Below are 25,694 nucleotides of genomic sequence, written 5' to 3' on the forward strand. Positions count from 1 at the left end.
AAAACACCCTTCACAACAGTTGGCCAGATCAAGAACACTCTCCAGGAGGTAGGTGTATGTGTGTCAAAGTCAACAATCAAGAGAAGACACACCAGAGTGAATACAGAGGGTTCACCACAAGATGTAAACCATTGGTGAGCCTCAAAAACAGGAAGGCCAGATTAGAGTTTGCCAAACGACATCTAAAAAAGCCTTCACTGTTCTGGAACAACATCCTATGGATAGATGAGACCAAGATCATCTTGTACCAGAGTGATGGGAAGAGAAGAGTATGGAGAAGGAAAGGAACTGCTCATGATCCTAAGCATACCACCTCATCAGTGAAGCATGGTGGTGGTAGTGTCATGGCGTGGGCATGTATGGCTACCAATGGAACTGGTTCTCTTGTATTTATTGATGATGTGACTGCTGACAAAAGCAGCAGGATGAATTCTGAAGTGTTTCAGAACTGATTGGACGGCGCTTTACAGTGCAGATGGACAATGACCCAAAGCATACTGCTAATAAAGAGAATACTCCAGCACTGTGCGTCAAAGCTTGTTTATTTGGAATGCAGCGTCGTAACAACGTGACGTTTCAGCCAGAAAGGCCTTTATCAAACTCATTCAGCGTGTGGATACACGCTACAACTTCATAGCGCAGCACACATTGGCGCATTTCCTGACACCGGCCTTAGTTTGATAAAGGCCGAAACGTCACGTTGTTACGACGCCGCATTCCAAATAAACAAGCTTTGATGCACAGTGCTGGAGTATTCTCTTTATTACTATATGGGGTGGGAACCCGACTCCAAGAAACATTCTCCAGAGTGCCAGGAGGTTGACAACTCTACCAAAGCATACTGCAAAAGCAAATCAAAGAGTTTTTTTAAAGGAAAGAAGTGGAATGTTATGCAATGGCCATGTCAATCACCTGACCTGAATCCGATTGAGCATGCATTTCACTTGCTGAAGACAAAACTGAAGGGAAAATGCCCCAAGAACAATCAGGAACTGAAGACAGTTGCAGTAGAGGCCTGGCAGAGCATCACTAGGGATGAAACCCAGCGTCTGGTGATGTCTATGCGTTCCAGACTTCAGGCTGTAATTGACTGCAAAGGATTTGCAACCAAGTATTAAAAAGTAAAAGTTTGATTTATGATGATTATTCTGTCCCATTACTTTTGGTCCCTTAACAATAGGGAGGCACATATGCAAACTGTTGTAATTACTACATCGTTCACCTGATTTGGATGTAAATACCCTCAAATTAAAGCTGACAGTCTGCAGTTAAAGCACATCTTGTTCGTTTCATTTAAAATCCATTGTGGTGGTGTATAGAGCCAAAAATGTTAGAATTGTATCGATGTCCCAATATTTATGTATATTATTGACATTATATAAAGAAACCTTTTACCTGTCAAACAATGGCTTCTCCATGTTACTAAGGAAGCTAGTGTCGCTGTTGGAAGACTGGAGAAAACTAAAAGAACCACAGTGGAAATTGTCCTGTTTGTAGCAATAAAATGACTCAGAGTCTTTTATGGATCCATATTCACATACTTCTTTTGCAGAGTCTAGCTTGAACCCACATTTACTTTTAACAGACTGGCTTCTGTTCACAAATATTCCTAAGAAGTTTATAAAGTCATAGTTGTTGTCCCTGGTTCTCCATAAAGCTGAAACCGCCTCACTAGAATGGTAAAGTATCAAAGAAATATAGACTTTTCCTTCCCAAAATAAAGTAAAGTGGATGTGATATGTTCCATTGTTAAAGTCTTCAACCACTCCTGACGCTCCGGCATTCATCTTGGAGTTAAATATTCTAGGTCTTATAAAGTCACATCCATATGTCTTTCTATTACCCAAGTAATCAAACATATCAATTTGGATAATTAAATTGTCTCCAGTGCAGTACTTCTTTCTTGGGTTTATAATAGTGGCTCTGCTCATCTTAGCACTTGATGCAAAATTTGTATGGTTCAGGGTCACCGTATGGATCATTTGAGATACCTTGTTGAGGATAAGAAGCTCATCTTCAAATAGGGTAATAGTTTTAATGGACTTTACATCTGGTTTTGCGGTCGATTCAGATAAGCAATCTTTTGCAGGTGATACCTAAAAATGGAAAATTACAGTATAATACTGTTTTCTTTTTGTCTCCGCCTCATAAGTGGATACATATTATAGCCACTAGTAAAATAATAGGCCCATAGATAGTTGCCAAATAAAACATGCATGCATCAATGATCACTAGTTATAAGCGGTAGGGGTCATATTCGAATTCGCGATATTTCGTGAATATTTTGTTGAATATTCGTTGAATATTCGCAAATTTGAATATTCGTTAGGAGTAGTGTTGATTGCGAATTTTTGTAATGAGAATCAATTAGACCGTGAAAACTCAGATCCGATGGCATATTCTAACCCCCAGGCGTTCCCATGGTGACGGGGAGGAGTATGCCAAAGTAGAACAACTGTACAGATTTAAAATAAAAAGACGAATATTCTAGAAAACAAATGTATTTGTTTTTTAGAATATTCGTAATATTCAAAAACAAGAATATATAGCGAATATTCGAAAAAAATACGAATATAGAGCAATTTAGCTAATATAGTGCTATAATCTTCTTTGTCTAATAGTTGTAATTTTTTTCTCATCTGAAGTTCAGATTGGAAAAAAATTACAACTATTAAAAAATAAACATTATAGCACTATATAAGCTAAATTGCTCTATATTCTTTTTTTCCGAATATTCGCTATATAGCTATCTATTCTTGTTTTTGAATATTACGAATATTCTAAAAAACAAATATATTCGTTTTTTAGAATATCCATCTTTTTTTTTTTTTATCTGTACAGTTGTTCCACTTTGGCATACTCCTCCCCGACAAGAGTCCCCGTCACCATGGGAATGCCTGGGGGTTAGAATATACCATAGGATTTGAGTTTTCACGATCTCATTGATTCTCATTATGAAAATTTGCATTAGGAAAATTTGCATTACGAAAATTTGCATTACAAAAATTTGCAATCAACACTATTTCTGAAGTCAAAGATACTGCAGCCTTCTAATTGGCCCACAAGCTAGAAGCAGGGAGGGATCATGTGTACTGATTAAAAAAAAATCTCTAATATTCGAAATTACGAATATATATTACTATATTCTAAATATTCGCAAATTCTCGAAGTGCTGATATTCGCAATAAAAATTTGCAATTCGAATATTCGTGATCAACACTAGTGATCACGCACCACCGAATAGTGAAGGTATAGGCAAATGTAGGATGTACACAATTGCTAAGAGGGTGAGTTAGAGAAACAGGGATGTAGTTTAAGAGGGAGACAGATGCTGGGTCACTTCCCCTATATCTCCCTATATTCTAACTCAAATTAGAACCCTCACTGTATGTCCCTGGGTGTCCCTTAATTGCAGTGGCGATGATTGCCCAGATTCGTCAGAAAGCAACACACACCAGGGTACATACGAGGTACTTAATCTAACTCGTCCCAACGCATTTTCAAAGGCACTCAGCCAGATCATCAGGGGACATATATAACCACAATTACTAATGAATAGTCAGGCAGTTCTGAAATACAAGTCGCTTCCTGGTTCAATGGAGTGAACAAGCCAAAAAGATAGCGATATTACATTGCATTAAGCAGATACTTAGCCCTCCATGCAATGATGTCCATGGCCCAGCTACGCTCCTCTCCTGCGTGTGACAGTGACAGAGGTGAATACTTGTACTGGCGTTCTTTAAACCAGCGTGGGTTTAGGTGAGTCCGCCCACCAGATCACATGACTCGTCATGAGGGTGGTGACGTGAATAGTCACATGTTCCCCGCGTCACGGGGGAAGACCACGTGTTCGGAACCTCAGTGTGTCTGCGCTGCCCGTACCTCCCCCTTACAGTCAGATGAGACAGAGACAGGCCGGACAGCGCAAGGGGGCGAAACTATGGGGAGGTGGGAGATATAGAGATGGGCTTACTCGAATCTCCCTACATCCGCCTTACTTGATAGCATTAGTAAACAAAAGGTGCGTCACTTCTATGTTGTCAGAGAATGCGGAACCAAGGTATTAAATTGACAGGTTACATAGGCAATAAACCAGTAAAGAAAATGATATACAGTGAAGCTCGTTCCAACAGACAAAGTCAGATGTTCAAGTTTACAGTTATGAACCCTCCCCCCAATAAGGAGGCAAGGTGCACCCACATCCTAGTTATTTATTTATAGAGGACTGTAGGAATTTTGTCCTCATGTGTCCTACAAAGGTGTGATATCTATGTTGTGCAGGAAAATTGGCTACGATGTCCTAGATGTTATTACTATCTCAAATATCCTAGGGGATATTATTACTGCTACTTGGGAGGACTTGAATTAACACAACCTTGTTTCCTCAATGTAGCAACCAAATGAAAGCTGCTCATTGAGGCCCCTTGGCTGTACAGTTTTTAACTCAAATATCCACCATGCCTCCCTTTGCAGTATTTTCCTGAAATCAACATTATGGCTCAATTCTATGTGTTTGGCTAGGGGAGTATCCCTGCCATGTCTCATATCACCGAGATGTTCCCCAACTCGTCTCCGAAGTTCCCGGGTGGTTTTACCCACGTATTCAAGGCCACATTGACAGGTTGCCTTATAAATAACTCCCTTTGAACGACAGTTAAGAAAGCACCTAGAGGTGGAAGTCTTGCCCGTTACATTGTTCATAAATTCACGGCCCCTGGTGATAGGAACATGCAACGCAGCCACTGCAGCGAAAACAACCCATCAACTGTTTAAGCCATGATTCTGTTCTATCATTGATTTAGCTGAAGTGGCTGTGGACTAGGCGGTCTCGTAAACTACGGCCTCTACGGTAGGTGCTTTCTTAACTGCGACTTTTTCTGGATCTGCGCTATGCTCACAAGTTTTCTGAAAGTGGTGTGAAAGTGGGCATGTTTTCTTATGTAAATCAATCTCTATACAGATTTACTATTGCGACAATTTAAAAAAGTCGCAAAAAATGGCACAATTTCACTCCAGTGAGGACCATGCTGTTATGTTATATACAGTATATGTCCTGCGCTTATAACATAGGCATGAAACAGAAGACTCTTTTTACCTTTTTTGTTATCTTTTAACCTTTAAAAATGTTCATCAAACAATGTTAAATGTAAAAATGTTCATCAAACAATGTTAAATGTAAAAATGTTCATCAAAATAAATGAATTTGTTTTCATTATTAGTAGAATTAATAATGTTTTATTAATGTATATTTGGTTAAATATATTGTAAAGTATAACATGTATTTTTATTTATTTTTTTAAAGCAAGTTTTTTAGTTTCATAAAAATAAAATATATTCCCAAATATTATTTTGGGTTTTGCACCGTTTTTAAAAAAAAACTATTTAAAAAAATTGTTTTCTATAAATGTGGAAAGTCAGATGGGTATCGCAGACCACATATAAAGTGAATGGGTCCTTTATCTGCATGCAGCGGTCCCATGAACAGACGACTAGTGATGGACGAACATCGGCCGGGACGATTCGCAAACGCTCGCGAACTGCGCGTTCGTGGCGGGCCCCATTCACTTTAATTCACTTTATAAGTGGATGAACCTGAAAAATTTTCAGGTCATATTTGCAGCCAGCAAACACTTACTAGAAGTACACAAATAGTCCCACAACATGGACAGTGACATACCAGAGGAGAATCATTGGCAAAAATTCCCATAAACAATATGTATTTTAATCAGGGGCCATTTTTATGCATCTTAAAGGGAAACTCAAAAATGTGCCCTGCTGGAGCCTAGAAATTTTTTATTTCCTATTGGTTTGATATATGCAAATGTGCAGCACTCGTTTTTGTATCCTGCAGAGTCCATAAAAAAAATGCATACGTTAACGTAATTTTTTTTTTCTACCATGGAACTGTATGGTGAACGAACGCCACTGTACGGCATCAGTCTGAGGCATCTGTTAATGCATACATTTTTGTTATGCATTAAATGGATGGCAAAAATAGGATGTGAACCCAGCCCTAGTGTCAAAATATGCACCAGTACACAGCGGAGCAGCGTGGCGAAGAGGGGAGGCTGCCATGTACAGACAGAGAGCTACCTCGTCCTGGTGGTCAGGGATGAGGACTGTGCTTCCCAAGGATCATTTTCTACTGGTAAATACAGGGCACAGTATAATACACTAGAATATATATATAATATAAAGATATTAGCCCTACTCCCGAATAATAATACAATTAGGTGGTCATTTATTATATAGAAATACATCTATGTTAGGCGTATTTCTGATACAAATTGTGACGCAAAGGTGCATATTTTTCCCGCTCATGCCAGGTCTAAAAAAGGATGGTGTGGGCAGGGAAAGGGATACAGTTATGGCCATCCATTTATTGGATACCACCGCCATACATTGACCGAATAACACCTCTGTACAGTGACCGGATAACACCGCCATACTGTGACCGGATAAAAGGGTATAAGAGGGCACTGTACAGGTAATGACAAAGGACACTGCACAGGGTGTGGTAAGAGGGCACAATGCAGAGTATAAGGGGGCACAGTATGAGGTGAGGGGCACAGTACGGGGTGGGGGGCACAGTCACATGACCCTGTGACATTAGAAGGTGCTTATGGTGAATGCGGTTCATACGCCACCATAATGAGAGGCAGAGGAGTGAGACAGGGGTGTGATTATGTGGCTAGAGATAAAAAATTTAACTGTCGGCTACTACAGGCCCAAAAAATTAAGCAATAGGCATTCACCTGACAGCAAAGAACTTTAGATTCTGTGGCTGGAGATACATTAGGCGGTCACAGGATAAATATGTAACTGGCAGCCAATACAGGCCCCAAAAATTAGGCAATAGGCATTCATCTGACAGCAAAGATCTTTGGATTCTGTGGCTGGAGGTACATTAGGCGGTCACAGGATAAAAATGTAACTGTCGGCCAGTACAGGCCCTAAAAATTAGGCTATAAGCATTCACCTGACAGCAAAGAACTTTGGATTCTGTGGCTGGAGGTACTTTAGGCGGTCACAGGATAAATATGTAACTGTCGTCCAGTGCAGACCCCAAAAATTAGGCAATAGGCATTCACCTGACAGCACAGAACTTTGGATTCTGTGGCTGGAGGTACATTAGGCAGTCACAGGATAAATATGTAGCTGTCGGCCAGTACAGGCCCCAAAAATTAGGCATTTACCTGACATAAAAGTCAAGGACCATTCTTTGTTCTGGTTGGTGGCGGATATGTGTGGGCTGGCATGAGGAAATTCAATTACACGTGTTCATCACATGTGTTGAATTCCTATGAGATCCATGCCTCATTCATAAAAAAAAAAATTGAGGTAGTCCACAGTGTCGTGAGCTTGGCGAGTACGCTTATCGGTCACGATCCCCCCTGCTGCGCTGAACGTCCTTTCGGACAGGACACTCAACGAGGGGCAAGCCAAGAGTTCCATGGCAAATTGTGCCAGCTCTGGCCACAGGTGAAGCCTGCACACCCAGTAGTCAAGGGGTTCCTTGCTTCTCAGAGCATCCACATCGGTCGTTAACCTGATGTAGTCGGACACCTGTTGGTCTAGGCGTTCCCTGAGGCTGGATCCGGAGGGCAGCTCTCGATGGGTTGGCTGCAAAAATGATCTCATATCTGAAGTGACCAACACATCTTCAAACCGCCCTCTTTTTGCAGCTGTTTTGCTGTGGGTGGAAATTCCTCTGCCAGTGCCAGCAACAGCAGAATGCAGCATCTTTTGCAGCAAGGCCTCGAAATGCTGCATTCTACCAACCCTCTTTGATGCTGGTAACATGTCCGCCATTTTGTGTTGTACCTAAGGTCTAAGTACGTTGCCACCCAGTACAGGTCCTTGACCTTTATGCTTTTTATACGGGGGTCCCTCTACAAACACTCATTTGCACTAAATTGGAAGCAGTGGATCGCCTTGGCTCCTGCTCATCGCCCCAGGAGAATGTTGTCCTCGATCTCCTCCCCCCAGCTACGGACAACACCAGGGATCCCCGAAAAGTTTAAAGCCTGCTCTTCTTGCTCCTCCTCCTTTACCCAGCCACCATACTCCTCCTCTTCAGACTCCTGCTAACTTGTCTCAGATGTGCGAATTCATTCAGCATTGCGACTTCCTCATCTTCCACCTCCTGCTCCTCGATGGCTTGATCAATGACACGACGCAATGCACACTCCAGAAAGAAGGCATAAGGTACGATGTCACTGATGGCGCCCTGGCTGTGACTGACCAGTTTGTTGATCTCATCAAATGGCCACAGATGTCTGGATGCGTTGCGCATGAGCAGCCACTGGCACGGTGAAAAGAAACCAAGCTCCCCAGAACCTGTCCTGCCGCAGAGTTCGTACAGGTAGTCGTTAACTGCACGTTTTTGCTGGAGCAGCCTATCAAGCATAAACAAGGTGGAGTTCCAGCGCGTCGGGCAGTCACAAATCAGACGTCTGACGGGCAAGTGGTGTCGCCGCAGGACGTGTGCCATGCACGGCACGTGTGTCATTTTGCCCTGTTTCAGAGCACTCAGCAGATTGGCACCGTTGTCGCACACCACTTTACCAACTGTCAAATTGAGCGGGGGTTAGCCACTTATCGGCCTGTGACCACAGAGCTGAAAGCAGTGCAGGAACGGTGTGGCTCTTGGCTTCCAGGCACAGCAGCTGCAGCACAGCATGGCAACGTCTCACCTGGCACGTCAAATAGGTTCTGGGGAGCTTGGGGGGTGCAGCAGAAGAGGCGGTAGCAGTGGAAAAAGTGGAGTCAGCAGAGGAGGAGACGGAGGACGGCCTGCATGCAATCCGTGGCGGTAACACCAAATCCACACGAGTCACACGGGTTACATGCCCGTGTTTGCTAGACCACGTTTCTGTGGTCAGATGTATCTTGGCACCGACACTGTGTGCCAGACATATATTAACTTGCCGCTGAATGCGGCCATATAGTTCAAGGATGCCCTTCTGGGAGAAATATTTCCTTCAGGGGACCTTCCATTGCGGTGTGCCAATGGCCACACATTTTCTAAAGGCCTCCGAGTCCACCAATTTATATGGCAGTAGTTGGCGGGCTCGCAGTTTCGACAAGCAAGAGGTCAGCCGTTGGGCAAGAGGATTATTCGGCGTCATCATTTTTTTTTACGCTCGAACATTTGGGCCATGGAAGCCTGCCTTGTGCCAGATGAACGCGACGACGGCACGGTGGAAGGTGGAGTGGAGGACAAATGGGAGGAGAGAGGAAAAGAAGTAGGAAAAGAGGCAGGACATGGAGCGCCGATAGTGTGGCTTTGTGGGTTTTGACGGCGTTGCTCCCACTGGGCTCGGTGTCGTCCATAGGTGAGTGATGGGCTTACCGCGACTTATGCGTTGACAGCACAGGCTGAAGATGGCAACACTATTGTCAGTAGCTGACACGTTAAAAAAAGCCCACACTGAGGAGCCATGTGGCGGCGTCCTGGGAGCGCAAAATGTGACCGTGCATGGTGGATGGCTCGCTCCAGATACATTTGCAGTATACATTTTTGCCTCCTGTGCACTGCGAGTTCTGGCTGCTTCTCCTCCTTCTCCTCCTCCCTCTCTGCTGCTCCGTCTCTCCCTCTGAACTCCCCTCCTCTTCCTCACTTGTGGGCACCCACGTGACGTCCATCGACACGTCATCATCGTCACCACCACTGACATTAGAGATCTCGGAGTAGGCAGCAACAGCAGGGACCACCCTCCTTGGGCTGATCTGAGTACTGTCGTCAGACCACTGGGTGGCAGCCGTTGCTTACTTCCTCATCCAATGCCAAGAATGGCTGCGCATCGGTAAGGTCTGGGAATGGATGGGAAAATAATTCCTCTGACTCAAATGGAGGGGCTATGGTGGTGGTGGTGTCCTTGGGGGTGCACACAGCAGAGAGTGAGGAGGGTTCAGATACAGAGGATGAGGAGAGTGCAGAAGCGGACAGCTGAGTGAGCCACTCAACCAACTCTGGTATGCCTCTTCCTCTGCCTGTCATTTTCAAAATGACCCTATGCCAAACTCGCTAGAGAAGAGCAGTATTTGTGGAAGCTGATATATGGCAGGCCTCAATCAGTTGTTAGTTGAAGCTGGTATATCACCCTCAAGCAGTAATTTTGTGGATGCAGGTATATGGAAAACCTCTATCACTATTTTGTGGAAGCTGATATATGGCAGGCCTCAATCAGTTGTTAGTTGAAGCAGGTATATCAAAACCCGTAATCTGTATTTTGTGGATGCAGGTATATGGAAAACCTTTATCACTATTTTGTGGAAGCTGATATATGGCAGGCCTCAATCAGTTGTTAGTTGAAGCTGGTATATCACCCTCAAGCAGTAATTTTGTGGACGCAGGTATATGGAAAACCTCTATCACTATTTTGTGGAAGCTGATATATGGCAGGCCTCAATAAGTTGTTAGTTGAAGCTGGTATATCACCCTCAAGCAGTAATTTTGTGGATGCAGGTATATGGAAAACCTATATCACTATTTTGTGGAAGATGATATATGACAGGCCTCAATCAGTTGTTAGTTGAAGCTGGTATATCACCCTCAAGCAGTAATATTGCGGACACAGCCCGTAGGTATATGGAAAACCTCTATCACTATTTTGTGGAAGCTGATATATGGCAGGCCTCAATCAGTTGTTAATTGAAGCAGGTATATCAAAACCCGCAATCTGTATTTTGTGGACGCAGGTATATGGAAAACCTTTATCACTATTTTGTGGAAGCTGGTATATGGAAGGCCTCATTCAGTTGTTAGTTGAATCTGGTATATCACCCTCAAGCAGTAATTTTGTGGACGCAGGTATATGGAAAACTATCACTATTTTGTGGAAGCTGATATATGGCAGGCCTCAATCAGTTGTTAGTTGAAGCTGGTATATCACCCTCAAGCAGTAATTTTGTGGACGCAGGTATATGGAAAACCTCTATCACTATTTTGTGGAAGATGATATATGACAGGCCTCAATCAGTTGTTAGTTGAAGCTGGTATATCACCCTCAAGCAGTAATTTTGTGCATGCAGGTATATGGAGAACCTCTATCACTATTCAGGGCCGTCTTTAATATTGATTGGACCCTGGGCAAGAATTTACTTGGGCCCCCTAGATCCCGCCTTCCCACACCCTAGTATGCAATCACGCCGTCCACCAAAACACACACACACACAAAAAAAAAAATCCACACACCTCGTAGAGTAATAAACTTTAATAATGATGAGTGGCCACTAGAGGTATTCCTTGGCAGTAATTTAAATACTGCCTTTTTTTCTGAAAAGGCAGTGTTTACATTAAAAAGCTTGCAGAGACATGCTATAGACACCAGAACTACTACGTTTAGCTGTTGTGGTTCTGGTGACTATAGTGTCCCTTAATATAGAGAAAAAAAAAAAGAATCAGCACAAAAGTATCAAATAAAATGGCTGTATCATTATTCTAAAAGTTAAAAAAGCACAACTTCTGACACAAATATATTGTATTTTGCAGATTATTATTTTTTTCTACAATGTCCAGATATTACTGTACTACTAACCCCTACATCCACCGCCACACACCTCTTACATGCAGTGACGTCTCTTTGATGTAGATGTTCTCTTTTCTCATCTTCTCCTTTCAGACCTTCAGACCAGACCACCATTTTTCAGCCATTTCTCGTCTCTGTAGTTTGACAAACAAAATCTTAGTTTACTACTTTTCCATCATCCTCCCATCTTCTGGACAAATCATCCTAGCACCCCCAATACTGTGCCACTGTGCTCCCCAATACTATACTGCAGAAACAGATAAACCCCCTGATAATGGTAGTACCATGCAGTGCCTTAAAATAACTGCGCCCAGCAAATAGTGCCCCTGACTCTAATATTGTAAACATAGAGCACACACGGTAGTAATAGTGCTCCTACAGTGCCCCCAACATGTGCCCACTGTGCCCCAGAAGTAATAATGCTCCTATAGTGCCCATACTAGTAATCATGTTCCCCATAGACCCCCAGTAGTAATAAAGCCCATCATAATGCCCCCGTAGTAATAATTCTCCTTATAATGTGCCAGTGCAAAAAATACCCCCTTTTAATGCCCCCATAGTTCCCCCATAATGTGCCAGTATAAAATACCCCTATATAGTACCCCCAGTAAATGCCCCATACTGCTCCTCTCCCCCCTTCTTCCTAATGCCCACAATAATATACCAGTATAAAATGCCCCATATATAGTGCCCCAGTAGATGCCTTCAGTGTCCCCCATAATTTGCAAGTATAAAATACCCCTTCTTAGTGCCCCCATAGATGAGCCCATAGTACTCCCCTTTCCCATACCACCCACTATAATGTGCCCCAGTATAAAATACCCCTTTACAGATTTCCCTAGATAAAATACCCCTTCTTTGTGGCCTCAGTAGAAGCCTCCATAGTGTTCCTCCCCCTCCTTCCCCCATATAAAATACCCCTTCTTTGTGGCCTCAGTAGATGCCCCCATAGTGCCCCAATGATGTGCCTGTAAGAAGTGCCCCCATAGATGCCCCATAGTGCCATTCAATAATGTGCCAGTAATAAGTGCCCCCATAGATGCCCCCACAGTGCCCCCCAATAATGTGCCAGTAAGATGTGCCCCCATATATGCCCCCCAATCATGTGCCAGTAACAAGTGCCCCCATAGATGCCCCCCAATCATGTGCCAGTAGTAGTGCCATATAAAAAAATAAAAAAAATAAACACTTATACTTACCTCCATCAGGCTGGCAGTGATGCGATGCAGGCCTCTTCCGGCCTGTGTCCCGCGCTGTACGGCTCAGGTGGCACGATGACGTCATCGCGCACCTGCACCGGCCTCTGATAGTGTCTAGTGCCTTCAGTCTAACAGAGGAACAGGGAAGGGAGACGCCTCTCCCTTACAGGCCAGGGCTCCATAGGAAATACTATGCAGCAGCCCCTGTCATTCACAAAGACAGGGGCTGCTGCATACATGCTCCGGCTCCTCCGATCGCCACACGGGGGAGCTGGAGCAGCACCGGAAGCACACGATTCTGGTGTTTCACACGCTCAGATGCCGTGGTCAGGATTGGCCACGGCATCTGAGGAGTTAAATGTCTATGATCGACATTATTGCTGGTTGCAGACATGAGCCGCAGGTGTCTGCTAGAAGAAGCAGGCGGCCACCCGCGGCTATCATTAACCCCTTAAGGACACATGACGTATCGGCCAGCTGTGATCGGAACAAGGTGCCTGCTCAAATCATTGAGCAGGCACCTCGGCTAAATGCGCGGGGGGGTCCCGTGACCCCCCCATGTCCGCGATCGCAACAAACCGCAGGTCAATTCAGACCTGCGGTTTGTTGCGCTTTCTGCAGTTTCTGATCGCTGCGGTCCCTGACCGCGGTGATCAGAAACTTTAGTGTGCCGAAAATATATTTTTATCACCCCCCCTGCACCTCTGAATGATTTTAGCCCGGTGGGAGGTGCAGGGGGGGTGTTGCGGGCGGTGGGGGCGGTGCGGGAGGCGGGCGGTGCGGCAGGCGGGATCGCGATCCCCCGCCCGCCTCCCATTGAATAATCGTTGGTGTAGAGTGGGTATACCAGGGTGCCAGCACATTGCTGGCACCCTGGTATAAACGGCTGATATCGGTGATGCGATGTCAGCCGTTTAACCCTTTCCATACAGCGGTCCGTACGGACCGTTGTATGGAAAAAGTTAACAGAAAGAGGGAGCTCCCTCCCTCTCCGATCGGGGGGCTGCTGTGCCTTTGCAGCCCCCCGATGGAGAGGGAGAGAGCTCCCAGACAGCCCCCCGCCAGATCCCATCCTTACCCTTCCCCGTCTGCGCAGTTCTGAGCAGACGGGGAAGGTTCCCATGGCAACAGGACGCCTCTCAGGCGTCCTGCTGTCCATGGTGCTGAACAGATCTGTGCTGAAAGCATAGATCTTTTCAGTGTAAGTAAAATACAGTACAGAACAATATATATTGTACTATACTGTATTATACAGACATCAGACCCACTGGATCTTCAAGAACCAAGTGGGTCTGGGTAAAAAAAAAAGTGAAAAAAAGTGAAAAAAAAGTAAAAATCAAAAAACACATTTATCACTGATTAAAAATTAAAAAAATAACATTCCCTACACATGTTTGGTATCGCCGCGTCCGTAACGACCTGATCTATAAAACGGTCATGTTACTTTACCCGAACGGTGAACGCCATAAAAATAAAAAATAAAAAACTATGATGAAATTGAAATTTTGCTCACCATACTTCCCAAAAAAAGGTAATAAAAGTGATCAAAAAAGTCGCATGTACGCCAAAATTGTAACAATCAAATCGTCATCTCATCCCGCAAAAAATGAGACCCTACTTAAGATAATCACCCAAAAACTGAAAAAACTATGACTCTTAGACTATGGAGACACTAAAACATAATTTTTTTTGTTTCAAAAATGAAATCATTGTGTAAAACTTACATAAATAAAAAAAAAGTATACATATTAGGTATTGCCGCGTCCGTATCGACCGACTCTATAAAAATATCACATGACCTAACCCCTCAGGTGACCACCGTAAAAAAAAAAAAAAAAAAACTGTGTAAAAAAAGCAATTTTTTGTCATCTTACGTCACAAAAAGTGTAATAGCAAGCGATCAAAAAGTCATATGCACCCCAAAATAGTGCCAATCAAACCGTCATCTCCTCCCGCAAAAAATGAGACCCTACTTAAGATAATCGCCCAAAAACTGAAAAAACTATGACTCTTAGACTATGGAGACACTAAAACTTGTTTTTGTTTTAAAAATGAAATCATTGGGTAAAACTTACATAAATTAAAAAAATGTAATACATATTAGGTATCGCCGCGTCCGTGACAACCTGCTCTATGAAATTACCACATGATCTAACCTGTCAGATGAATGTTGTAAATAACAAAAAAAAAAAAACGGTGCCAAAAAAGCTAATTCTTGTTACCTTGCCGCACAAAAAGTGTAATATAGAGCAACCAAAAATCATATGTACCCTAAACTAGTACCAACAATACTGCCACCCTATCCCGTAGTTTCTAAAATGGGGTCACTTTTCTGGAGTTTCTACTCTAGGGGTGCATTAGGGGGGCTTCAAATGGGACATGGTGTCAAAAAAACAGTCCAGCAAAACCTGCCTTCCAAAAACCGTATGGCATTCCTTTCCTTCTGCGCCCTGCCGTCTGCCCGTACAGCGGTTTACGACCACATATGGGGTGTTTCTGTAAACTACAGAATCAGGGCCATAAATAATGAGTTTTGTTTGGCTGTTAACCCTTGCTTTGTAACTGGAAAAAAAATATTAAAATGGAAAATCTGCCAAAAATGTGAAATTTTGAAATTGTGTCTCTATTTTCCATTAAATCTTGTGCAACACCTAAAGGGTTAACAAAGTTTGTAAAATCAGTTTTGAATACCTTGAGGGGTGTAGTTTCTTAGATGGGGTCACTTTTATGGAGTTTCTACTCTAGGGGTGCATCAGGGGGGCTTCAAATGGGACATGGTGTCAAAAAAACAGTCGGCGCACCTTTCACTCTACGCCCCGCTGTGTGGCCGTACAGTAGTTTACAGCCACATATGGGGTGTTTCTGTAAACAGCAGAGTCAGGGCAATAAAGATACAGTTTTGTTTGGCTGTTAACCCTTGCTTTGTTAGTGAAAAAAATGGGTTAAAATTGAAAATTAGGCAAAAAAATGAAATTCTCAAATTTTGCTGGACTGGTTTTTTGACACCATGTCCCATTTGAAGCCCCCCTGATGCACCCCTAGAGTAGAAACTCCATAAAAGTGACCCCATCTAAGAAACTACACCCCTCAAGCTATTCAAAACTGATTTTACAAACTTTGTTAACCCTTTAGGTGTTGCACAAGATTTAATGGAAAATAGAGACACAATTTCAAAATTTCACATTTTTGGCAGATTTTCCATTTTAATATTTTTTTTCCAGTTACAAAGCAAGGGTTAACAGCCAAACAAAACTCATTATTTATGGCCCTAATTCTGTAGTTTACAGAAACACCCCATATGTGGTCGTAAACCGCTGTACGGGCACACGGCAGGGCGCAGAAGGAAAGGAATTCCATACGGTTTTTGGAAGGCAGGTTTTGCTGGACAGTTTTTTTTGACACCATGTCCCATTTGAAGCCCCCCTGATGCACCCCTAGAGTAGAAACTCCAAAAAAGTGACCCCATTTTAGAAACTACGGGATAGGGTGGCAGTTTTGTTGGTACTAGTTTAGGGTACATATGATTTTTGGTTGCTCTATATTACACTTTTTGTGCAGCAAGGTAACAAGAAATAGCTTTTTTGGCACGTTTTTTTTTTTTGTTATTTACAACATTCATCTGACAGGTTAGATCATGTGGTCATTTTATAGAGCAGGTTGTCGCGGACGCGGCGATACCTAATATGTATACATTTTTTTTTATTTATGTAAGTTTTATACAATAACTTCATTTTTAAAACCAAAAAAATGTTTTAGTGTCTCCATATTCTAAGAGCCATAGTTTTTTCAGTTTTTGGGCGATTATCTTGAGTAGGGTCTCATTTTTTGCGGGATGAGATGACGGTTTGATTGGCTCTATTTTGGGGTGCATATGATTTTTTGATCGCTTGCTATTACACTTTTTGTGACGTAAGATGGCAAAAAATGGCTTTTTTTACACTGTTTTTATTTTTATTTTTTTACGGTGGTCATCTGAGGGGTTAGGTCATGTGATATTTTTATAGAGCCGGTCGATACGGACGCGGCGATACCTAATATGTATACTTTTTTTTTATTTATGTAAGTTTTACAGAATGAGTTCATTTTTGAAAAAAAAAAAATCATGTTTTAGTGTCTCCATAGTCTAAGAGCCATAGTTTTTTCAGCTTTTGGGCGATTATCTTGAGTAGGGTCTCATTTTTTGCGGGATGAGATGACGGTTTGATTGGTACTATTTTGGCGTACATGCAACTTTTTTGATCACTTTTATTACCTTTTTTGGGAAGTAAGGTGGGCAAAATTTCAATTTTCTCATAGTTTTTATTTTTTTATTTTTATGGCGTTCACCGTGCGGGGAAAGTAACATGACCATTTTATAGATCAGGTCGTTACGGACGCGGCGATACCTAATATGTGTAGTTTATTTTATTTTTTTAATTTTTATTCAGTGATAAATGTTTTTTTTTTTATCTTAACTTTTTTCACTTTTTTTTTACATTTTTGTGACCCAGACCCACTTGGTTCTTGAAGATCCAGTGGGTCTGGTGTCTGTATAATACAGTACAGAACAATATATATTGTTCTGTACTGTATTTTACTTACACTGAACAGATCTGTGCTTTTAGCACAGATCTGTTCAGCACCATGGACAGCAGGACGCCTGAGCAGGCGTCCTGTTGCCATGGGAACCCTCCCCGTCTGCTCAGAACTTCGCAGACGGGGAAGGGTAAGGACGGGGCTGAGGGGGGCTCTCTGGGGGCTCTCTCCCTCTCCATCGGGGGGCTGCAAAGCCACAGCAGCCCCCCGATGGAGAGGGAGGGAGCTCCCTGACCAATGACAGTTAACTTTTTCCATACAGCGGTCCGTACGGACCGCGGTATGGAAAGGGTTAAACGGCTGACATCTTCACAGATGTCAGCCGTTTATACCAGGGTGCCAGCAATGTGCTGGCACCCTGGTATACCCACTAGAAGCCAACGATCGTTCATGGGGAGGCGGGCGGGGGATCGCGATCCCGCCTGCCGCACCGCCCGCCTCCCGCAACGCCCCCACCGCCTGCGACACCCCCCCCGCACCACCCTCCGGCATAAAATCGTGCAGGGGTGCAGGGGGGGGTGAAAAATAATGATTTTAGCCACTCTAAAGTTTCTGATCCCCGCGGTCAGGGACCGCGGCGATCAGAAACTGCAAAAAGCGCAGCAAACCGCAGGTCTGAATTGACCTGCGGTTTGCTGCGATCGCCGATACGGGGGGGTCAAATGACCCCCCCCTGCGTTGTTACGGGATGCCGGCTGAATGATTTCAGCCGGCGTCCCGTTCCGATTAACCCCTGCGGCGCCGGAATTCCGAATTTAAGTCAGGACGTACCTGTACGCCATTGGTCCTTAAGGACTCGGGAAATAGGGCGTACCGGTACGCCCTGCGTCCTTAAGGGGTTAAAGGGCTTCTGTCACCCCACTAAAGTTTTTTTTGGGCTAGTTAAATTACTTATATTGCGATATATGAAAATATAATGGTCTTACTTACTTTGATTCAGCAGTTTCTTCTAAAACTAGGGCGGCTACTTGCTGGTAGCAGCTGCAGAAAACCACCCCCTCGTCGTGTTGATTGACAGGGCCAGCCGGGATCTTCTCTTCTGGCCAGCCCTGTCGGCATTTCAAAAATCGCGCGCCTGTGTTCATTCAGCGCAGGCGCTCTGAGATGAGGAGGCTCGCCTCCTCAGAACTCCCTCAGTGCGCCTGCGCCGATGACATCACCGAAATAGAAGACGTCATCGGCGCAGGCGCACTGAGGGAGTTCTGATGAGGCGAGCCTCCTCATCTCAGAGCGCCTGCGCCGAATGAACACAGGCGCGCGATTTTTGAAATGCCGACAGGGCTGGCCGGAGGAGGAGATCCCGGCTAGCCCTGTCAATCAACACGACGAGGGGGCGGTTTTCTGCAGCTGCTACCAGCAAGTAGCCGCCCTACTTGCTGGTAGAGACCTAATTTACATATTATAAAACTTCGTTTAGAAGAAACTGCTGAATCAAAGTAAGTAAGACCATTATATTTTCATATATCGCAATATACGGTAAGTAATTTAACTAGCCCAAAAAAAAAAAAAACACTTTAGTGGGGTGACAGAAGCCCTTTAAAGACCCGGCCAGTGCCGTACTATTATGGCACTGGTCGGGAAGGGGTTAAAGATGTCACCCGCTCAGGAGTGGAGGAAGCACAGTAGACACTGAATGCCTGCTGTTTCACACAGCAGATACCCGGGCGAACATCTAATTCATTGGAGTCTCTAAGAAAAATTATATTATGATCACATGTTCACGTTTCCTAGGAGAACTTTTAAAATGTGTAAAAAAATATATATTTTTTTAAATATAAAAAAAATAAATAAAAAAATTTCAAATCATCTCCCCTAATCCCATAATATTAATAAACAATAAAAATAAACATGATGGGCATCTCTGCACCCCAAAAAGGCCATCATATTAACCCCTTAAGTACTGGGCCCATTTTTGGTTTTGCATTTTAATTTTTTCCTCCCCACGTTCCAATAGCCATAACTTAATTTTCCATTCATATAGCAATATAAGGGCTTATTTTTTTTACGGGATAAGTTATATTTCTTAAGGGCACTATTTTTTTTTTACCATTGTTTATAGGTCCCATTTTGTCATATGTATGACTTTTTGATCACTGTTATAAAAGAGGTGACAAAAAAATGGCATGTAGATTTAATTTTTTTTCCTTATGGCGTTCACCACACACAGGAATTTGGCAATATCTGATATATATATTTTTTTATTAATATATTCTTATATGTAAGATTGGGAAAGTGGAGGTGATTTAAACTTTTTACTTTTATAGTAATAACTTTTAACCCCCTTAGGGAGCGTAAACCCGGGATCAAAAGATCCCTTGTCCGATACACCCTTTGTGTACAGCTTAGCAGGGAGCTTCAAAAGTATCCACGCCTAACTCCCTAGATGTTGCGAACGGTGATGATAGTGGCATCTGATAGGTCAGGGGTCGGCAACCTTTCGCACTCCAGCTGTTGTGAAACTACAGTTCCCAGCATTGTCCATTAATTTCTATGAGAGTTCTGAGAAGAGCAGAGCAAGTATGCATGCTGAGAGTTGTAGTTTCACAACACCTGGAGTGCTGGAGGTTGCCTATCCGTGTGGTAGGTTAAATGACGGGGTTTGGCGTAATTGCTATTCATAGTTATTGCAGCCGGGTACCTGCTGTATGATACAGCCAACACCAGCCATGTACGGAGCACGCTCACCGCAGCAGCCCCCTCCATACATACCCTCAACCACTGTGACATACTGGTATTTCATGGTGGTTGAAGGGGTTAAAATATTTGTAAAAAAATATATGTTCCATGAATAAAGGAAAAAAATCAAAACGGCCAAGTTGCCATTTTATGGTCACTTCACCTCCCCAAAAAATGTAATAAAAAGTGATCAAAAAGTCATACATACCCCAAAATTGTATGATAAGTATGGATTGCCCCGAAAAAAAAATCAGCCCTTACATAGCTCCATAGATATAAAAGTAAAAAAGTTATGGAGGTCAGAATATGGTGATGGTAAAAAATGAATGGAAAAACGTTTTTTTTCTAAGTATCAAAACACAAGAAAAACTATACAAATGTGGTATCGCTGTAATCGTACTGACCCATACAGTGAAGGGCACAGGTCAGGTTTACTGCACTGGGAATGCCATAAAAACAAAACCCATAAAACTGGCGGATTTGAGTTTTATTCTACCCAATTTGGATTTTTTTTCCAGCTTCCCACTGCATCATATGTAAAATAAGATGGTGTCATTAGAAACTACAACTTGTACTACAAAAAACAAACCCTCATATGCCTATGTAAATAGAAAAAAAAAAAAGTAATGGTTCTGGGAAAAATGAAAAACGTGGAAAATGGAAAATAGCCATGCCCTCTAAGGGTTAAAAACTGAAAAGCTAGGGGTACATATGTGTTCACCCCTTTGCTATCACCATAAACTGGACACTCCACACACTTTATAGAAGAGTGGTCGAAAAAAAAGCCATTGCTTAAAAAAAAGATAAGAAAACAAATTTGGACTTCACCAAACCACATGTGGTTGTGCAGTGCCCCAGTAACATGGGGTGTCTGTAAATTGTTTGTAATGTTGTTTTCCTCCAGTATGGCTTGGTATGATTGGCTTGGACAGGGTTAATCACTTTGTTCCACAACCCCTCAGGAGGGGCAGGAGGTGGCTAATCTTACTTTCTGACTAGAGAGAGAGTGTAGACTAATGTGTGAGGAAGATGGAAGCAAATCTATATGCTCCTTCTCCTTAGGCCTCTGGATGCTTTGGCTACAGCAAAAAAGAGAGAAAGAAACAAGAACTCAGAATCTGCATGGCCAAGCATAGGAGTCATCAAGGTAACCTGTAACTACAGCTAACCAGACTTTGCTGCCTCTGAGGGATTACAGTTAAGACACCCGTCACACTTAGCAACGTCCTGCCCAGACATGATTCTAAAACCTGTATCCCGCAGTGAACACTACAGCCATATTTGCCTGATTACAGTTTCCAGCCAGAGATTCTAAAGAGAGAGAGAGACTTTATCAAGATAGAATATTAAAAGGAAATAGCTGCTTTTGGAAGGCACTGTAGATATTATATGAGTTCTCATCATACTCAAGTGTCCATATCATGCATAGAATACATAGGCTTTATTATATCTGGGATAGCAATTTTGATAATTCATCATCTTCTGCATTAATCACCATTCCAGACATATTAAGACACATTTACACACAGATCATAGGCTTGTGCATGGGGTCTGCCGGGTGTGCCTGGGCACACCCTAATCAAGCCTGCTGGCCAGCGAATACTACTGAAGCGCTTCCATTTTGGAAGCGCTCATTAGTAACGGAGGACCAGGAAGCGGTGAACGCTATATACTTACCGCTTTCTGGTCCTCGGCTGTGGAGGGCTGCGCACAGCGTGAGGCGCTTTGAGACGTCTCGCTGTGCGCGCCAGTTCAGAGCACAGCCGAAAGCAGGAGGAAGAGGATTGCAGGCGGTGAGGAGCGTCGTCGTCCAGGAGCAGAGAAGTAAGTGTTTTTTTATTTTATCAATAATGAGGCTGCTGGGGGCATAATGTAGGCCAATGAGAGGCATAATGGGGGCTAATGAGGAATATGGGGGCTAATGAGAGGCATAATGGGGGCTAATGAGGCATAATGGGGGCTAATGAGAGGCATAATGGGGGCAAATGAGAGGCATAATGGGGGCAAATGAGAGGCATAATGGGAGCTAATGAAGCATAAGGGCTGATAATGGGGGCTAATGAGGCATAAGGGCTGATAAAGGGGGCTAATGAGGCATAAGGGCTGATGATGGGGGCTAATGAGGCATAATGGGGGCTAATGAGAGGCATAATGGGGGCTAATGAGGCATAATGGGGGCTAATGAGAGGCATAATGGGAGCTAATGAAGCATAAGGGCTGATAATGGGGGCTAATGAGGCATAAGGGCTGATGATGGGGGCTAATGAAGCATAAGGGCTGATGATGGGGGCTAATGAGGCATAATGGGGGCTAATGAGAGGCATAATGGGGGCTAATGAGGCATAATGGGGGCTAATGAGAGGCATAATGGGGTCTAATGAGGCATAATGGGAGCTAATGAGAGGCATAATAGGGGCAAATGAGAGGCATAATGAGGCATAAGGGCTAATAATGGGGGCTAATGAGGCATAAGGGCTGATAATGGGGGTAATGAGGCATAAGGGCTGGTGATGGGAGCTAATGAGGCATAAGGGCTGATGATGGGGGCAAATGAGGCATAATGGGGGCTAATGAGAGGCATAATGGGGGCTAATGAGGCATAAGGGCTGATAATGGGGTCTAATGGCATAAAGGCTATACATGTTGGTAAGGCTGATTAGTCGGCCTGCATTTGTGGGAGGGGCGGAGGCTCTTCATATACGAGTCCCAGCCTCACTCACAGGCGTGGGTTCTCAGGTGCACAGCTGTCATTAGCAAACTAGCTTCTCTGGTGGTAGGATTCTTTCTTTTCAGCATTGAGCCAGAATAGAGCTTGTTATTTTTCTCTCTGCTACCGTAGCATGCACGCGCCATACTATGTAAGTACGTTGGGCCGGAGCCGTCTTTCCTGGCCGGTCGGAACCGACTTTGCTAGCGAACGGGAGGCTTCACCTCAGAATCTGCTACCTCAGGTTTGCTCGTTGGGGCTAAATACTTCTATTTATTTTCAAACTTTGTTTGTTGGTAATAGGAGTTAGTTCCTATAAATCTTACAAGTTTCACTTCGCTTTGTTCGTCTCGTATGAAAAGTTACTTCAGCCGGTTTGCTGTAAAGGAAGAGTTACCCGGGCTGCACGTGACGTCATGTTTGGAGATCGGACGTAGCTGCTATTGTTTAGGCTTCTTGCTGTAGCTGTTCCTTGCCACGTGTCTCTCCCCGCTACCACCATCTTTAGACTTCACGTATTTCACTGCTCCATGTACTTAAAAACCCTGCCGCACTTTCATGCTCTGCTGTTATCCTGAGCGGCATTTACACTTTTGGCTTTTATTTCATGTCATGCTGCATCCGCACGTCCTTACTGTCTTGGCCTTTCCTACTCTTGGTTCGTATTCAATCAGATTGGTCTCACATTCAAGCTGCGTTCACCTGCGTTGAAGACTTAAAGGTAGGCAGACAATGTCATAGAGCAGCAGGAAATGCTAGCAGAATGCTTGGGTGTATAGCAAGAGGAATTACCAGTAGAAAGAGGGAGGTGCTCATGCCGCTCTACAGAGCACTAGTGAGACCTCATTTGGAGTATTGTGCTCAGTACTGGAGACCATATCTCCAGAAGGATATTGATACTTTGGAGAGAGTTCAGAGAAGAGCTACTAAACTGGTACATGGATTGCAGGATAAAACTTACCAGGAAAGATTAAAGGACCTTAACATGTATAGCTTGGAAGAAAGACGAGACAGAGGGGATATGATAGAAACTTTTAAATACATAAAGGGAATCAACAAGGTAAAAGAGGAAAGAATATTTAAAAGAAGAAAAACTGCTACAAGAGGACATAGTTTTAAATTAGAGGGGCAAAGGTTTAAAAGTAATATTGTAGTGTACGGGAACTGTAATGCCCGTCACTACAGAAGGGTCACTTGTTGTGCTGTCGTTTCCCCTTATTTATGGGGAGGTTGGTATGAGTCATCTTCATAATGTAATGCTATGTACTTCCCTGTTACTGTGAAATTTGCATGTGCAGGCCTGCTAGGGGTGTCATTCCAGCTCTTAGTCACAAGAGGGAGCTAGGGAGCCCTAGTTTATATAAGGCCCAGTCAGGGAAGGGAAAGGCAGTCTAAGGTTGATAGTCTAGTCTAACCAGAGATTAGACAATGTCAGAGTCAAGTCCAGGCCTGTCATGGTCTTACCTTCTTGCTGTTCTCCTTCGTTTGACATGTGCTGGCGGCCATCTTGGTTTCTGGGTTTCTTGTAGCCTTCCACCCTGTGGCTCCTCCTTCCCACTGGGAGGAGCTGGATGCCTAGCTCATATATATAGGAGGTCTGTGGCTTCAGTTCCTTGCTTGGTCCTCCTGTGTTCACATGCTTCTAAGATTGCTGCTGCTTCTGGTTCCTGATCCTGGCTTCGTCTGACTACCCTTCTGGTTCCTGATCCTGGCTTCGTCTGACTACCCTTCTGGTTCCTGATCCTGGCTTCGTCTGACTACCCTGCTGGTTCCTGATCCTGGCTTCGTCTGACTACCCTGCTGGTTCCTGATCCTGGCTTCGTCTGACTACCCTTCTGGTTCCTGACCCCTGGCCTCTCAAAGACTCTGCTTCGGTTTCACCATCCGTTTGGACTTTTGCTAAAGCTTTATTTTCAATAAAGCCTTCTTATTTTCACTTATCTCTTGTTGTACGTCTGGTTCATGGTTCCGTGACATTAGGACCAAGCCATGAATTCTGACGGTACAGGGCCATCCTCGCTACCCATGCTGGTTGCCAGACTTGATCAGCAGGATCACCTGTTGGGTCGGTTCGCTGTGGCGTTGCTAACCCTGCTTGAACGCACGGCTCATTTCGCTCCCGTTGCCGATGGGTCGGTTGTCGCTCCTACTGCCGCTCCGGTTGTTGCGCCAGAGTCTACCCCGACACCTGTTGTTGCGCCTGCGGTGTTTCGGGGTATGACCGGTTCTGCCCCTCTTCCACAGCGCTTTGGGGGAGAGCCAACTCAGTGCCGAGGTTTCCTTAACCAGGTGGGCATTTATTTCGAGTTGCTGCCACATGCCTTTCCTACTGAGAGATCAAAGGTGGGCTTCTTGATCTCGCTGCTCTCGGACAAGGCCTTGGCCTGGGCCAGCCCTTTATGGGAGAACAACAATCCGGTGGTTGCCGAGTTTTCCGGTTTTGTTGCTTCTCTTCGGAAGGTATTCGATGTGCCGGCTCGTGCTGCCTCTGCTGCGAAGCTCCTTATGTCCATCAGACAGGGTTCACGATCCGTAGCTGAATACGCCATTGAGTTTCGTACCCTGGCAGCAGAGGTGGGCTGGAATAATGAGGCTCTGGTCGCTGCTTTCTCTCATGGTCTCTCGGATGCCTTGAAGGATGAGGTTGCAGCTAAGGACCTACCAGTGGAGCTCGAGTCTCTTATTTCTTTCCTGATTTTGATTGACACCAGACTCAGGGAGAGACCTTCCTTTAAGGAGAGCCTGCGGAGGTCTTCTAACAGATTGGCGCCTACGTTTGCTGTCCCACCCATGCCTCCCTCTCCTCCCACGCCTCCTGGGGATGACTTGTCTGGGGGTGAACCCATGCAGCTGGGGTTTGCTCGCCTGTCCGAGGGGGAGAGGGTACTCCGGAGACGCGAGGGCCGATGCATGTACTGTGGTCTCGGTGGGCATTTTCGGTTGGCATGTCCGAACCGTCCGGGAAAACGCTCGCACCTGAGATCCTGTCGGGGGCAGATCTTG

At 44.2% G+C, this 25,694-nt stretch overlaps 1 protein-coding gene across 1 annotated transcript in view; it reads right to left on the reverse strand.

The window, feature by feature from the left end:
* Nucleotides 1-1,390: 1,390 nt before the first annotated feature.
* LOC121005891 (NXPE family member 4-like) overlaps nucleotides 1,391-25,694 on the reverse strand; it is a 234,130-nt gene continuing 209,826 nt past the window's right edge. Inside the window, exon 4 of the mRNA XM_040438700.1 lies at nucleotides 1,391-2,096. Within this exon, the coding sequence (XP_040294634.1) occupies nucleotides 1,392-2,096 (705 nt within the window). The 3' untranslated portion in view covers nucleotide 1,391. The remainder of the gene's footprint in view (nucleotides 2,097-25,694) is intronic.

This window comes from Bufo bufo, chromosome 6 (genome assembly GCF_905171765.1).
Source record: "Bufo bufo chromosome 6, aBufBuf1.1, whole genome shotgun sequence".
Classification (NCBI taxonomy): Eukaryota; Metazoa; Chordata; class Amphibia; order Anura; family Bufonidae; genus Bufo; species Bufo bufo.